This window comes from Mauremys reevesii, linkage group 5, assembly GCF_016161935.1.
Source record: "Mauremys reevesii isolate NIE-2019 linkage group 5, ASM1616193v1, whole genome shotgun sequence".
NCBI lineage: Eukaryota > Metazoa > Chordata > Testudines > Geoemydidae > Mauremys > Mauremys reevesii.
Window position 1 is genome coordinate 121,291,662 of NC_052627.1, and position 15,049 is coordinate 121,306,710.

The window sequence follows — 15,049 nt, forward strand, 5'->3', positions numbered from 1 at the left end:
AAAAATTCTGAATTTGGTACATGATTGCCAGCTCTAACCCGGCTTATGCCAGTTACGCCTCAGAGCAGAAACACGTTTGTATCCCTAGGGCACTCTCACCATGTATATTAAAGGTGTCAACAGCTAAGCTACAACATCAAGGATAGATAGCTTTGCTCCCCATTTTAAGACTCTCTGGGGGTTTGATAAGATCTATACAACATTCAATACTGTAGATTAAAATGATTGTCACAGAAATGTATTTTAGTGGGTCTTGCCTTTACCTTATGCCAAAATATTGTTCAGTTAATGTCTCCAATTCTAAACTGTTTCCTAGTTAGCCGTATGTACCTTTAGACATATGAGAGGTTCAGTACATTTTTAAAGGAGTTAATAATAGTGAAATCTTCATAACTGTTAGAGAGAACTGGGGCACTTTCATTTATTTTTAGGTTCTGTATCTGAAGTAGCAGATTAAAGTTCTGTGAAGGGGAGAAATAATGTAGTGTTTTCTAATATCACATTTTACGCCCAAATTCTACTCATTCATTGGATAGAGACAGAAAGTACAGTATGTACTGAGACTAAGTTCCCATTAATTTGAATGGAAGTTTCATCCTAGAATGGACTGCAGGACAGGACCCCAAAGAGAAAGAGCACAGATTTGGAAATTTCCTGTTCAGAAAATTACTTAAACACATGTTTAAGTGCCACTGACTTCAACGGTACTTAAGCATGAACTTAAAGTTAAGCACATGCTTAAGGCACCCTTCCTGAATAGGGATATTTTCCTGAGAGATGGACCCATGGAAGTTATCATAATGGTCAAGCAGGCTCATTTTAATTGTATTAGCTAATATGCAGATTGAGACTTCTCTTTACAAATTTTAGATTTCCCAGGTTGTTAGCATCCTCATTTACTATTTGTTAATGAAGGCTTAAACAAAAAACAACTCAAACCAAAAAAACAACAGGCTTAATCCAGGCTCCTGCTAAATCTGGACAGACACAGAAACACTGACGTGTACATGTCCCGTGTCAAGTCTGTTAACACTCTGCACTCAATAGATTTGCCAACTCACTCTTTGCTTTTTAAAGGATATGGTGCAAAACAGCAGTAACTCTCACCCTCTGTTACTAAATGTCCTGTTAATTTATGATTCAGTGAAATATGCTAGTCTTAACATATACATTTAAGTTTTTTTAATTGTTACTACTGCAAAAGGAGTAAATGAATCTATTTAGCTGAAGAAGCATGATTAAATATATTCTTCAAAACAGCACATTATAAAGAATTTTAGGCCTGGATTACAAAGTAGACAACAACACTAATTTGTGTGTGACACGGTTTTATAGTTCCTTTAAAAATAACTTTAAGAGAATGTGCAAAAACTGACCATCACTATAGGAATTATGCATGTCCATTAAAACTCACACTAATGCAGTTAAATTTCATAGTGGACTTTGGAACACAGTCACAATAAAACAAAATGACCATCAACCTAGATAATTATATCCTAGACCATGTATCCTCAGCTAGTCTGAGGCTGGGAAGGATACAGGAAAACAAACTTCGTATTAGCTGTTTGAAGACAATAACAAAACAAGTATGCCATCAGTATTTCAAATTGGAGAAGTTGCAGGGGACTATTAATATTCAAATATCAATGGTAAGTTCAAACGAAAATGGCACTTTTTTTTCTGGCTTGGAAAAGTGACTACTTGGAGCAGTACAGTAACTTTCACTAACTGTTGGCAAGGACTTGATCAAATGCAACAATTCTACTACACTAAAAACTTCAGCTCCACTGACAGACTCAACGGCTTTTTTCCTTTCTCTATTTTTTATGCAATAATCTCTCGCACACATGCAAACTTTTTCTAGCTCAAAGTGCTATTCAGATGAATAGAGATCTAATATGTAGAGACATTTCCCTTTCTAATATGATGTGTGTGTGTGTCATTTATATCTTAGGCACAACTGAGGCAGGACAGCCAGCAGAAGTATTTAAAGTGAAACGTTGCTATTTCTATCAATCCGCTCCCTAACAACGCAGCTAGCATTACTTGACATTCACAAATCGTACGGAGTAATATCTTTATCCGAATACTAATGCAAATTGGAAGGGCTTTTTTTTATATTGATGTCTATTCTGTGGCTGCTGAATAGAGTGACCGCATGCTCAAGGCAGCAAAGGAGTTCACTGACCTCCCTAATCATCTCTGTCATAGCCAGTGAATGACACACACATTCAATTCTGCCTTGCCTCTCTACTTTCATTCATAAAAAAAAAAATTGACATTGTTCTTCCTGCAGCAGCCCGAGAAAGGGAGAGAAGAGAAATTCAGTCTAGATGAGGCCCCTAGTGTTTTCAGTTTGGATTCTATTCAGCAACAACCCCGCCATCTGCCTCCTTCCTGCCAACAGCAGAACACCTCCCCGTGGAGATGTTAAAACTTGCACCCCCTCCACCTCCACTAATAGCTAGTATTCATATTAGCAAACATACACATACCTCCAGAATGCCTCCCTTCAATGTGTGTTTTATGTAGCTGAGCATAGGCACAAAGCAGTAGCTGTTATAGCCTTCACAGCCCCGTGTGGAGAATTAGATCACTAGGGAAAAATCCTTCCAAGCCCCTTTATGGAAAATAAGGCTTTAGACTGTAAATGCAAAAGCTAGTGAACAACAACCTTCAGTAATGAGCCAATACCCATGACCCATTTGACTAGGAGAAAGAATTTGCTTTTTGTCATTCAATTTAAAGATTGAAAAGTAAAATGTGTTTTTACTTGGCTCCAACTGTTTATATTCTTTATACAGTTTCTTTCGCAGAATCCTTTTTCCAAAATAAGGGTGCCCTGTACATTCAAAATAGGTTCCTTACCCTTGAGTGACCAGCCAATTAAACATCATTACAAGCCAACCAAAAATTCTTACTCCATATTTCAGAACTGTCAGAAAATTCTGCCTCATTTTACATGCATCCAACGAAGTGGGTATTCACCCACGAAAGCTCATGCTCCAATACGTCTGTTAGTCTATAAGGTGCCACAGAACCCTTTGCCGCTTTTACAGATCCAGACTAACACGGCTACCCCTCTGATACTTGTCTCATTTTAATGGCTTTTGCACATGTACCTGTTTCCCCCAAAATCAGTTCTGTTGCAGTTACATTTTGTACATCAACATGATGTATGTCAAAAACACCCCTATTTTCAACAACTGAAACCAACAGAGAAATATTTTAAAATACGCTCTACATTAGAAGCACTCAGCTGGGGCCTAATCCGGCACCATCTATAGGTATTTTGGCATTGATTTCAGCAGGATCAGAAGTGTGTCATTACTTTGAAAAGCTACTATGGTAAAAAATAAACTTGTACGTAGAATTTCCACCAACAACTTTGGAAATTCCACAGTGTAACTTAGCTCTTAGACACATCAGCTTAGGATCTTTTTCTTTAACCACTTACATTCTAGCAACACGCCGGAAGACACTGATTGTGCATCATTTGCTGTATTTCAAATGCCATCCTATTAACTTGAAGTGCAAGACTGGGCGCTTTAAAGAACAGAATAACATTACCGTTGTAAAACTGTGCTATGGGCTCCAAATTGTGATCTCAGTTGATTGGTATAAATCCAGACATACTCCAATGGAGGCAGTGGGGGCACTCCAGACTTACCCTGGTGTTACTGAGAACAGAATTTGGCGCTAACGGGCCAAAAAATAAAATAAAATAAAAAGACTGAAACCTGAAAAAAGCTGGACTACTAAATTCAGTGAACTCCTGATAAGCTCACTAGCACAGGCTGCTCTTGTTTCCTCTCAAACACCATATTCAGCTGCTTTGACAAAGTAGCTGAGATGTTGCCCCATAAATCAATTATTTTGGCTGTGAAAAATGAGCCAAATGAGTTACACTAAGAATCTGGTGTTTTATTAGTACTTTCTTGAAAACAAAACCAACCCCCAGTGTGATTTATAGCTTTAACCAAAAGGGGTATGGAAGTAAAGCCCCTCACCTCCCAGCCTCCACGAAGCACATTTATTCCCCTGTCACTTTTTTTGGCCAACATGCTTCAAACCCTTTCCTGAACAATGGAAACTTTCTGTTTGCTGCATGGAACTTTCAAAAAAGAGAGCGAGAGAGACTACCTTCCATTAAAGGCCTTTGAAAAATAAACAGACTCAGGTAGCAGCTGAGGCATATCAGAGCGACACCAATTTTAAACATTCCGTATATTTTTAAAACAGCTTTTGTCCTGTATGTTAACTTTGCTCACTGATTACATTAATGTTTCACTTGAGGAGGAGAGTTACTGGATTCCCATAAACATTTTCTTTCTCCCTCTCAATATGTTCACAATTCAGCACACATTATTTCATGACTTAAATAAAAAAAAAAAAAAGAACTATGACGACTCTGGCTTTATCCCTGCAAAGTGTACTCTCTCACACACACACACACACAAATATAGAGAGAGATTTTAAATTAATACAGAATGAGAGGTATGGTGTCCATGTAAGTTAGTAGCTTTGCTTTTCTAAGCTCTGATTAGTAATTTTGACATGAACCAAATCTGTAACAGCAGTACATGTCCTGACTCCAGCTAGCAAGCGAAACAAACCTGCTCAGTAAACGAGATCACTTTTAATAACTATTTTTGCTCACTATTCTACTAGTCTTTGTAAGCAAAAATCCGACTACAAAGCAAACACTACAAAGTGCATGGGACACATTTCACAAGATGAATAGCTCACAAGGGCATGTTTGAAGAGTGGATTTGTACAGTATTTGTAACTGAAGTTTAAATCCTGACCTTGGACTCTAATATTTAAAACATGATAGTCATTCTATGTACGTTTAAAGGGTGCTTATATTTCTTACTAACCAGAATTTTAATGTACATGGATCTTTATAAATAAAGATTATAATTAATTACACAGTCTAACCCTCCATCACTCTACTGAGGATGGGCATATATTCACTTTATCTATGGCCCACCTTTGTCACAATGCACTTTAGCAGCTACCCAAAAAACTGGCTGTCAACTGAAAGTCAAATTCAGTGTTACTGGAAACCCTGTGAATAATTAAAATCACCACTTAAGACAGGGGGTTGCCTGGTCTGGGTGGCACTTACTGCAGTTGTTGGTGTATCTTAATTTTTACCTCTTGAAGAGCCTCAGGATATCAATTAATATAGTAAAAACACCAGTTCTCAGTTGGTGTGCCCATGCAGATGAATGTGGCCAGAAAAACAAAACACCAACAACCGTTCTTAATTCTGGGGCTACACTTTAGAACCGTGTTGCCAAAACAATGCACCTGCAAAGCTGTGCAGCTCAGAAGCACTCAACAGGACAGTTCCTCCTGCTGCTTTAACATTTACATTTAGTTTGCCTGGGAGAACACCAGGATTGCAATCACACAAGGAGGTGGAAGGTGCGTCAGACACATCAGTCTTGTGCATTTCTCATGACTGCTGGTGGAGTAAGCTGGCAAAGGAACAAGGATTCTTTGGAGATTTGTCCCCATTCCCCCTCCCTGGAAGACTGCAAGAGCAAACCCAACCGTACCAATATTCACAGCACCCAGCATCCTATACGGCTGCCCTTACCTGCTGGTTTTCGAGTGATCCTGTCTTCTAGGTCCGAGATGGGCAGCCTGGCTTCTGGGAGGCTGCTGACAGTCACCACCAGGTAAAAGCAAAAGAAGGCACCCCACGCAGCAATCATTCCTCTGGCAACGCTCGGAGAAAGCAGAGTAGTATGAAAACTGCTCCAGCCAGCCTCAGACATCCTCCGGCCGCATGCTGTCCCTTCCCCGGGGTCCCGGCTGCGATGGGGATCACTGCTGCTCCACCACAACCAATGCTCTGCCACAAGAGTGAAAGACACGCGCGCAGACCTGTGAGTATCACGGAGCAGCACCGCAGAATTAAAGCAACAGAATTTCTCTTCCATGTGGAAGAGTTGCTATCTGCAGCTGCTTCTTGTTTTAAGCGCAGAAGCTGCAGAACTGTTATTAAAAATACCACCCGATTAACAGCTTTTCGGTGTACAGTACAAGAGTTTGCAATCCACATAAAAGCTACTTCACTTATCTGCTTTACCATGTACTAAAGGAGCAACATATTGAAAAAAACAACACCACCGTTCATCTGCGTTGTGTACCCAAGATGCAATCCACTTAAAAACACCAGCTCATTTGCTTTTTAGGGGTGTGTAAAAACTACATTAGACTTTTCTATGTGTACCAACGCTGCAATCTGTCCTTTTCTTTTAAAGGAAACAATCTGCTTCTCTACTTTTTTTTCCAATGCACAAAAGTTGCAATCTGTTGACTTTCCCTGTTTACCAGCTTTCCATGTTTGAAGCCCAATTAAAAAAAGGGTAAATATAACCCAATCAAGCTGCGCTCTGCCTTGTTTTTTAAATGTGCAAATGAAACCTCCATCCCCATCCCGCTTCCCTCCCGTTCCGGACGGTCTCTGGAGAGGCTACATTGTAAGCAGCTGGCTCGGAGTGCATCTCTCGCCGCAGAACAAGCACAACCAGGAGCGGCGAGGAGACAGAGAGGCGCTGCGAGCTCGCAGGTCCCTGGGAAACTTTTTTTCATTCCCTTTGAAAAACAACCCCGCAAGTCAAAGGCAAGAACCGAGCAACCCCTGCCAGGCGCAGCGATGCGCTGGCTCGATCTCTGCAAAGCAGCCCCGGGCTTTTCACCAGGGGATCCCCGGGCTGATGGGCTGCAGCCCCTTTGCTAACTAGTGCAAGGGGCTGGAGGGGTCCCTGCCAGCACCCCCCTGCCGGCTGCAATGCAGGCCCCCAAAGGGAGAACGAGCCGGCCACGGGAGCCCCCGAGGGAGCGGAGCTGCCCCCCGACGCAGCGCCCCAGGGCGCCGGGCTGCGGCTGCCCTCGCCAGCGGGCAGGGACGGTGCCCCGCGCTCTCGCTGCAGCCCGAGCCCGGCTGCTCGCGGGTCACCTACCTGCCCGAGTCCCGCGGCAGCCCCCGGCGCTCCCTGCCTCGGCACCGCCTGCTCATGGAGGGACCCGCGCGAGGAGCCGCCGCCGCTGCCGCCTCTTCCCTCCCGCAGCCCCAGCGCTTCTGAGCCGGCCGCCCGGCCGCTCGCAGAGGAGCCGCCGCCGCCGCCGCGCTAACCCCGCCTCCGCCCGCCTGGCTCCAGGCCGCCGGGGGTGGGGCGGCTCCTCCCCACGCCCCGAACCCCGGGAAGGGGGCGGCTCCTCCCCTCCGCGCCCGCCCGGCGGCCCCGAGCCTGCGGCCCGGCCCTGCTCCTCCGGCGCGCTGCCTGGCTCCGTGCGGCCGGCCGGGCCGGGCACGTGGGGCCGCGGCCTGACGGGGGGGGGTTCGAGGCAAGCCCAGGGCTTGAGTTGTAATGCAAGGGGTGCTGGGGAGCAAGCAACTTTCTTCATTCATAATTGAGGCTGCAAACCCAGAGGTGCTGGGGCTCTGAACTGCCAGGCCCACAGATGCCAGGGGCTACGACCTGCCAGGCCCAGAGGTGCCGGGGATCAGCCCTGGCATAAATTAAGCACTGGGCAAGACTCTGACTCCAGATTCCCCCTCTGCCCCAGTTTGCGTCTGGACCCCAATTCCAGTCCTGGAGCATGTGCTGGACCAGAACCCAGATCCCAATGCCCCTGGACGAGTTGGAGTGGAAACATGGAGCAGAGAGCTAGGTTAAATTTCTTCTCAGTGACAGCAGAGTGCCACATCTCTGGGAACCCCTGAAACTGGAATGGACATGGCCCTGCACAATATGCTACAGGGAACCATCCTGCACTGCCAGGGGTGATGCACTAGAGCTGTGGCTCTCACCCTTTCCCAACTACTGTATCCCTTTCAGGGGTCTGATTGGTCTTTTGTAACCCCAAGTTACACCTCACTTAAATACTATGTGCTTACAAAATCAGACATAACAATACAAAAGTGTCACCGCACACTATTACTGAAAAATTGCTTACTTTCTCATTTTTACCATTTAATTATAAATCAATTGGAATATATTGTAATTACAATTTAGAGTATAGTATATAGAGCAGTATAAACTAGTCATTGTTTGTATGAAATTTTAGTTTGCACTGACTCCGCTAGTGCTTTTTATGTAGCATGTTGTTAAACGAGACAAATATCTAGATGAGTTGATGTATCCCCTGGAAGACCTCTGCACACCCCTGGGGTACACGTACCCCTGGTTGAGAACCACTGGACTAGAGGCACTTTCTCCTTGCTGATTCCTGTTATTCTTGCTATTTGCCTACATCATATGGCTTCATGGAGTTATAGGAATCCAAGCTCGAAAAGGCCTTTGAGGTCATCTTCTGCTGAGTGGGGTGGAGGAAGGTTGGGAAGGGGAAGAGAAATATTTGGGTCCGAGTGATTCCTTCTGTTGTCTCATTAGTTATATATATTTATAAAATGACAGAAAACGTCCTTTCAAAAGCTGTTATAGTCTCACTATGCACACAAAAGGTGTTATGAGAGTTCATTATTTAGTATTTATATGGTGCTTTCAGACAGTAAAGGCTACATAAGTGCTATTTTTCATTATTTATGCTTAATTATTATTATTTAACAGGGACAGTCTATTATTTTATCCCACACTTTTTTTTTCATGTTATCTTCACTACAGAAATATTTGTAGATCATATCATGTGTCTCATAACTTCCTAAACTGTGAGTGGGCATCAGCTACACCAGTGATTCTCAAACTTTTGTATTGGTGACCTCTTTCACATAGCAAGCCTCTGAGTGTGACCCCCCCCTTATAAATTAAAAAACACTTTTAAATATATTTAACACCATTATAAATGCTGGATGCAAAGTGGGGTCTAGGGTAGGGGCTGACAGCTCTTGATCCCCATGTAATAACCTCGTGACCCCCTGAGGGGTCCCGACCCCCAGTTTGAGAACCCCTGAGCTACACTGATTTATTAATTATTATTATTATTAACTTTTTAATAGGAGGTGAACAAAAAGAGACAAGCATTTTGCTAGGTTACTTCTGAGCATTGTAGCATCAGAAGCGCAGCCTCCAGAAAACCATATTTTCAGGTACTCCACCGTCTCCTAAAATAAAGTCAGATTCTTCAGAGCATAATCAGCTCCCCCAGAATGAAGCCAGGCTCCTCAGCAGACCACTCTCTTCACCATGTGTGAGAGATTAAAATTGGTTTAAAATCTTACCATATATACCATAATCATCTCAGGCGCTGTAATATACCTACAGATATACCACAATTGACTCACTGTCATGCATCAATTATAGCTAAGAGGTGATTCAAATTGTTTCGTGCTGGGAATAAGTCATAGTTTTGTCTTAATCCTCTTGACATAGTAAATCCCTGAGCTAGGGAGATGACGATATTATCCACATCAGCTGAGAAAGCTCTTGGGGGATCCAATAAAGCAAGCGGGCGTAATAGTTAACCTCGTAGAGCAAATAGATACAGGCCATTGTCAAAATTGTAAAAATCTAAGGCAAATTTTTTGGCACTTGGCAGCTTTGAGATTTCCTTGTAGCAAACCAAATTAAAGATGATATCCACATTTAGATCTCTTTGTCACTCTTGACTGCAGCAGAATTGCTCTGAGATTGCACCATTGTAACTGAGATCAGATTTTGTCATGATACCTCTTATCAGTCTTCTATCCTGGGCCGGTTGGGCATGAATGAATGAATGATGACCTCTTATCAGTCACAGAGATATGGATGTCTCAATACTGTCGTATTGTGTCAGGAAAAACTGATATGGGTCTAGGGCTGGGGTCTCAAACACGCGGCCCAACTCCCTGCCCTGAGCCCCCTCCTGCACCCCGATCCCCTGCCCTGACCCCCGCCGCACCCCTCACCCCTCCTGCACCCCACACCCCAACTCCCTGCTCTGAGCCCCTGCCACACCCCACACCCCTCCTGCACCCCCTGGGGGCAGGGAAGGGGTGGAGTTGGGGTGGGGATTTTGGGAAAGGGGTTGGAATGGGGGCAGGGAAGCGGTGGGAAGAGGCAGGGCAGGGGCGGGGCCTCATGGAAGGGGTGGAGTGGGGGTGGGGCTGAGGGCAGCAGGGGGGAGATGTCAGTAATGTAGCCCTCAGGCCAATGTACTAGTCCTCATATGGCCCTTGTGGGCAATATGCCCCTGGTCTAGGGCAAGGAAACCCCAGATCTCAGCAGCCCTCTCATGTGAGAACATGAATTTTAACTGAAAACAATGTGGGGGGAGGGGAGCATGAGACTCAGAAACGTTAATAAAATAGGGTTATTGTACGGGCACAAGGATCATTTGCTAGTGTGTCAAATTCGCTAGATGGTGTCACTCACACATGTTAAGTTATTGGTGCCAGAAAATCAAGAAATAACAAAATAATTACAATGATAATAAATTAACATGGCACAGAAAGGGACACATTGTGATCTCATTGTCATTTTGAAGATGTCCAGGCCCTGGTCTTTTTGACGACATTGAGCCAAATTCTGACTCATTTACGTATCATTAGTGTACAGAATTTGGCGCTGCACAGAGAGCAGTAATGCAATTAATTATCCCTCATAGTACTTCTGTAATTATTATGGTCCAGGGTACACGAGGACACTGAGCCAGAGAGGTTAAGTGAATTTCCTAAATCCACATAAGGCAGCTAGAGGCAGCACAAAGAATTCCTTGCTCCTAGGTCTGTGTGCAGTACACTAGATCATGCTGCCACATCAGATGAAGCCAAATGCTACCGTGACCTTGAATCATTGAAATGTTGGATCAAGTTAAACTCTGAAAGGGGTTATTAACAGAGTCTTGGGGCAAGAGTTGTGTCTAGAAAATAGAACATCTGATCCAAACATAGTGAATTGGGAGATTGCCTCTGATGCTACCTGAGATATGTAAAGCTCTTTGCAACAGGAAATCAAAATGGTATTGAGATAGTCCTATAAGAAGACCTTCACAGTTTGTAGTTTTCCCCAGAGCAGAATATTTTTAGGGTTCCCTTTTATCAGCCCCTGCCCCAGTACATTCAATTGAAATGGTGGAACACAGATCCACGTAAGCACAGATTTTTGGAAACTGCCTCACTGCATTCTGTGGTGACAACGGTTAACAGCTTCCTAGATGAAGTGTATGCAGCTAAAAACTAAGATTCTGAATTGTATCTTGGTCACATTCTTACTATAAAATTAATTTATATGCACATGTAAACACTATACAACACTCTCTGAATTTATTTTGAAGTCATTATGCCATAAGACATAAGTCATTATGCCATAAGACATAAGACAGATATACTGAGTGTACCTTTCATCTTAATGTATTGCTACATTTAACAAAGAAAAATATACTGGATTATATTAGTATTCTTAATGCCCTTTAATACCCACAGTTGTCTGTGATGAAAATCAAGTCCCTTTAAGATGCTCTATCTAGAGCAAGGACTGCATTTGTTCTTGTGAATACGTGACATAAGTATGTTGCAATGTTCTCAGCATCAGAGCCTATTAATGTTTTGTTCTAACACCATATTAATATGCCTGGACCCTGTCCTGGAAGAAACTGTCAATGCCTCCTCTTGCGGGCAATCTGTTGACAGCTCTGAAACAAGTTATAGTCAGGCAGCCACTAAAGAAATCAGCTCTAAGCATGAGCATCTTGGCCAACTACCTCTCATTCTCCAACTACCCCTTATCAAGAAAACTCATTTAGCAGATGCTGACTGGCTAGCTTCCCAAACATCTAATGTCCTAAAGCTCTTTATATCCCATTGGAGCAGGGTTCAGAAGGCAAGGGATGGACGCTGGCTGTCCTTACTGATAGAACACGCTTCTCAATTTTTCAGCAGCCATTAACGCGGTCATTTACAAAGTGTTGCTGACACTTGTTACAGTGGATAGAATAGCCTTTAAGTGGTTCTGCTTATTCCTTTCCCAGAGGGTGGCGGTGGGTAATTTCTTCCCATTCCTGACTACTCTCAGCAATCCTCAATCCTGTCACCTCTTCTGTTCAACATCTATGTGAAGTTGCTAGATAAGATTGTGAGACGATAGGGGTTGCAGCAGTGTCATAACTACACCAGTGTCACTCTGCTGTGCATCTCCTTGTCATCTCCTGGCTACCCAATATCTGGTGAAAACTGGGATCTATTTGGAAAGACATCTGACTGCAATTCAACTCAGGCAAGGTGGAGGTGATACTGATTGGCAGTTGGAAGGGCTTTGAGGACTTGGTGAACTCTATAACTGTTCCCTCAGTTGAGAGCATCTGCCGAATTGTCATCAAATAGTCTGAAGTTCTTACTAGATACAACATGGCTCCTTGACTCCCAAGTTGCTTTAGTTCTCAGAAGAAAAATTTTTTTTGGCAAAGACATTGCCCCTTATCTTGTTAGATGCAATTTTCATCCACATCTTTATAACTTATTGGTTGGACTATTGCAACAGGCTGCATCTGTGACTGTCATTGAAAGTCATCTGGAAACACTCGCTAGCTTGACATGCAGCTGCCTGTCTTCTGGGAGGGGGGAGTTGGGCTGACAAGAGCTCTCTGTGCTGCTTGCCAGTTGAGTGAAATTCAAATTACCAGTTGGCGTAAAGAAAGTGCTAGGCCCATATTACCTTAAGGACTGCTTCACTATTTCGGAATCACTGCAAGACCTGTCCTTTGAACCTGATGCCCCCAGGATGATGCTCATGGCGGGCAGAGGCAGGGCTTTCTCAGTGATGGGCCCACAGGTCTAGAATTACTCTCTGCAGAAATATGCTTAAGTATGAACCTGGTCACATAAAGAGAAAGATGCAAGATGCCTGTCTGCTCAGGTCTTTTTAATCAATTAAACTGTTAATTCCTGGGTTCTTAGTTGAATAGTCAGATGAAAAGCTGTGGACAGCAGAGGAGTATGGTGATTTGTTCTTCTTACCTGAAATGTTTATGGACCTAACTTAAGCCTTGTAAAATGTGTCCAGGTAGCACAGTGGTTAGTATCCTATCATATAATATCTGTCATATAATAGCCCATTCAGTGGATCATCACATTTTCATTTTTAGTCTCCTTATTAAACAAGTGTGAATCAATATGGAGGATGAGCAAAACATTGAAACAGGTTAACTATTAATGAAAATTTTAATGCATTGAAGCAGGTGCTTCAAGATTATACAGAAGCACAGCTGCATAAACCTCAGTATCACATCAGATTATGTATATACAATGAATTTGGCCAAAATAAATCTTGTCATAACTGGAAGGCTTGGATGTACTGAATATCATATCTACATAATACAGTAACAAGTTATTTCTCCAGGCTGATAAAAAGTCATTAGCCAAATATCAGACGGGGGTAAAATATTGATCAGATCTTCATCAGCCTTCTTGAGAAGAGGTCAAGGTTTCCTAACTTTTAGAACTGAAGTGTTGGAGAAAATTAGCACAATAGCAATGCATACTGGAGTAAGTTTGCCACAGATCATGTCAGCATCCATTTGTATCAATAATGGATGTGAAAATGGCTAAACCATTTTTTATTGAACTCGTCAGTTTGAAAGATTGAGATTCCAAGCAGATACTCATTGTTGCTAAGAGTAAGAGCACAAATGATTGTCAGGGTAAACATCACATAAGGCTAAACCACCATGCTAAGATTTCCTCTGTGCTTGCAAATGAAAAGCGTGGAACTTTGAAAGGTTGTGAGAATGCAACTTTGTCTTATAAAAGTTATTTCACACAGCCCAAACTGTGTAATAAATAAGGGCAGATGAACAGAGGGAAAGTCAAAAACCTAAATAAGGGAGAAGTGCTGTTTTGAGTAGGGCTGTCCATTAATCGCAGTTAACTCAAGTGATTAACTCAAAAAAATTAATCACGATAAAAAAAATTAATCATGATTAATCACAATTTTAATCACACTGTTAAGCAATAGAATACCAACTCAAATTTATAAAATACTTTGGATGTTTTTCTACTTTTTCAAATATATTGATTTCAGTTACAACACAGAATGCAAAGAGTTCAGTGCTCACTCTATATTATTTTGATTACAAATATTTGCACTGTAAAAATGATAAACAAAAGAAATAGTATTTTTCAGTTCACCTCATACAAGTACTATAGTGCAATCTCTTTATTGCGAGAATGCAACTTAGAAATGTTGATTTTTTTTGTTACATAACTGCACTCAAAAACAAAACAATGTAAAACTTTAGAGCCTACAAATCCACTAAGTCCTACTTCTTGTTCAGCCAATCACTAAGCCAAACAAGTTTGTTTACATTTACAGGAGACAATGCTGCCCGCTTCTTTTTTACCTGAAAGTGAGAACAGGCATTTGCATGGTAAGGTATTTACCAGATAAACATTTATATGCCCCTTCATGCTTCGACCACCATTCCAGAGGACATGCTTCCATGCTGATGATGCTCGTTAAAAAAATCACACATTAATTACATTTGTGACTGAACTCCTTGAGGGAGAATTGTATGTCTTTTGCTCTATTTTACCTGCATTCTGCCATATATTTCATGTTATAGCAGTCTCGGATGATGACTCAGCACATGTTCATTTTCGGAATACTTTCACTACAGATTTGACAAAACACAAAGAAGGTACCAATGTGAGCTTTCTAAAGTTAGCTACAGCACTCGACCCAAGATTTAAGAATCTGAAGTGCCTTCCAAAATCTGAGAGGGACGAGGTGTAGAGCATGCTTTCAGAAGTCTTACAGAGCAATACTCAGATGCAGAAAGTACAGAACCTAAACCACCAAAAAAGAAAACCAACCTTCTGCTGGTGGCATCTGACGCCAAAGATGAAAATAAGCATGCATTGGTCTGCACTGCTTTGGGTCATTATTGAGCAGAACCCATCATCAGCATGGATGCATGTCCTCTGGAATGGTGGTTGAAGCATGAAAGGACATATGAATCTTTAGCACATCTGGCACTTAAAAATCTTGCGACTTTGGCTACAACAGTGCCTGTTCTCACTTTCAGCTGACACAAACAAGAAGTGGGCAGCATTATCTCCAGTAAATGTAAACAAACTTGTTTGTCTGAGCGACTGGCT

The 15,049-nt window shown here is 42.5% G+C and overlaps 1 protein-coding gene across 6 annotated transcripts in view; it reads right to left on the bottom strand.

Moving 5' to 3' along the window:
• The window catches only part of FGFR3 (fibroblast growth factor receptor 3), a 73,346-nt gene extending 66,236 nt beyond the window's left edge, over window positions 1-7,110 (bottom strand). For all 6 annotated transcript variants that reach the window (XM_039540140.1, XM_039540141.1, XM_039540138.1 and 3 more), the window contains exons 1-2: window positions 6,981-7,110; window positions 5,609-5,866 (exon numbers count right to left, since the gene is read on the bottom strand). In XM_039540140.1, the coding sequence (XP_039396074.1) occupies window positions 5,609-5,789 (181 nt within the window). In that variant the 5' untranslated portion in view covers window positions 5,790-5,866; window positions 6,981-7,110. The remainder of the gene's footprint in view (window positions 1-5,608; window positions 5,867-6,980) is intronic.
• Between the last annotated feature and the right edge of the window lie 7,939 nt (window positions 7,111-15,049).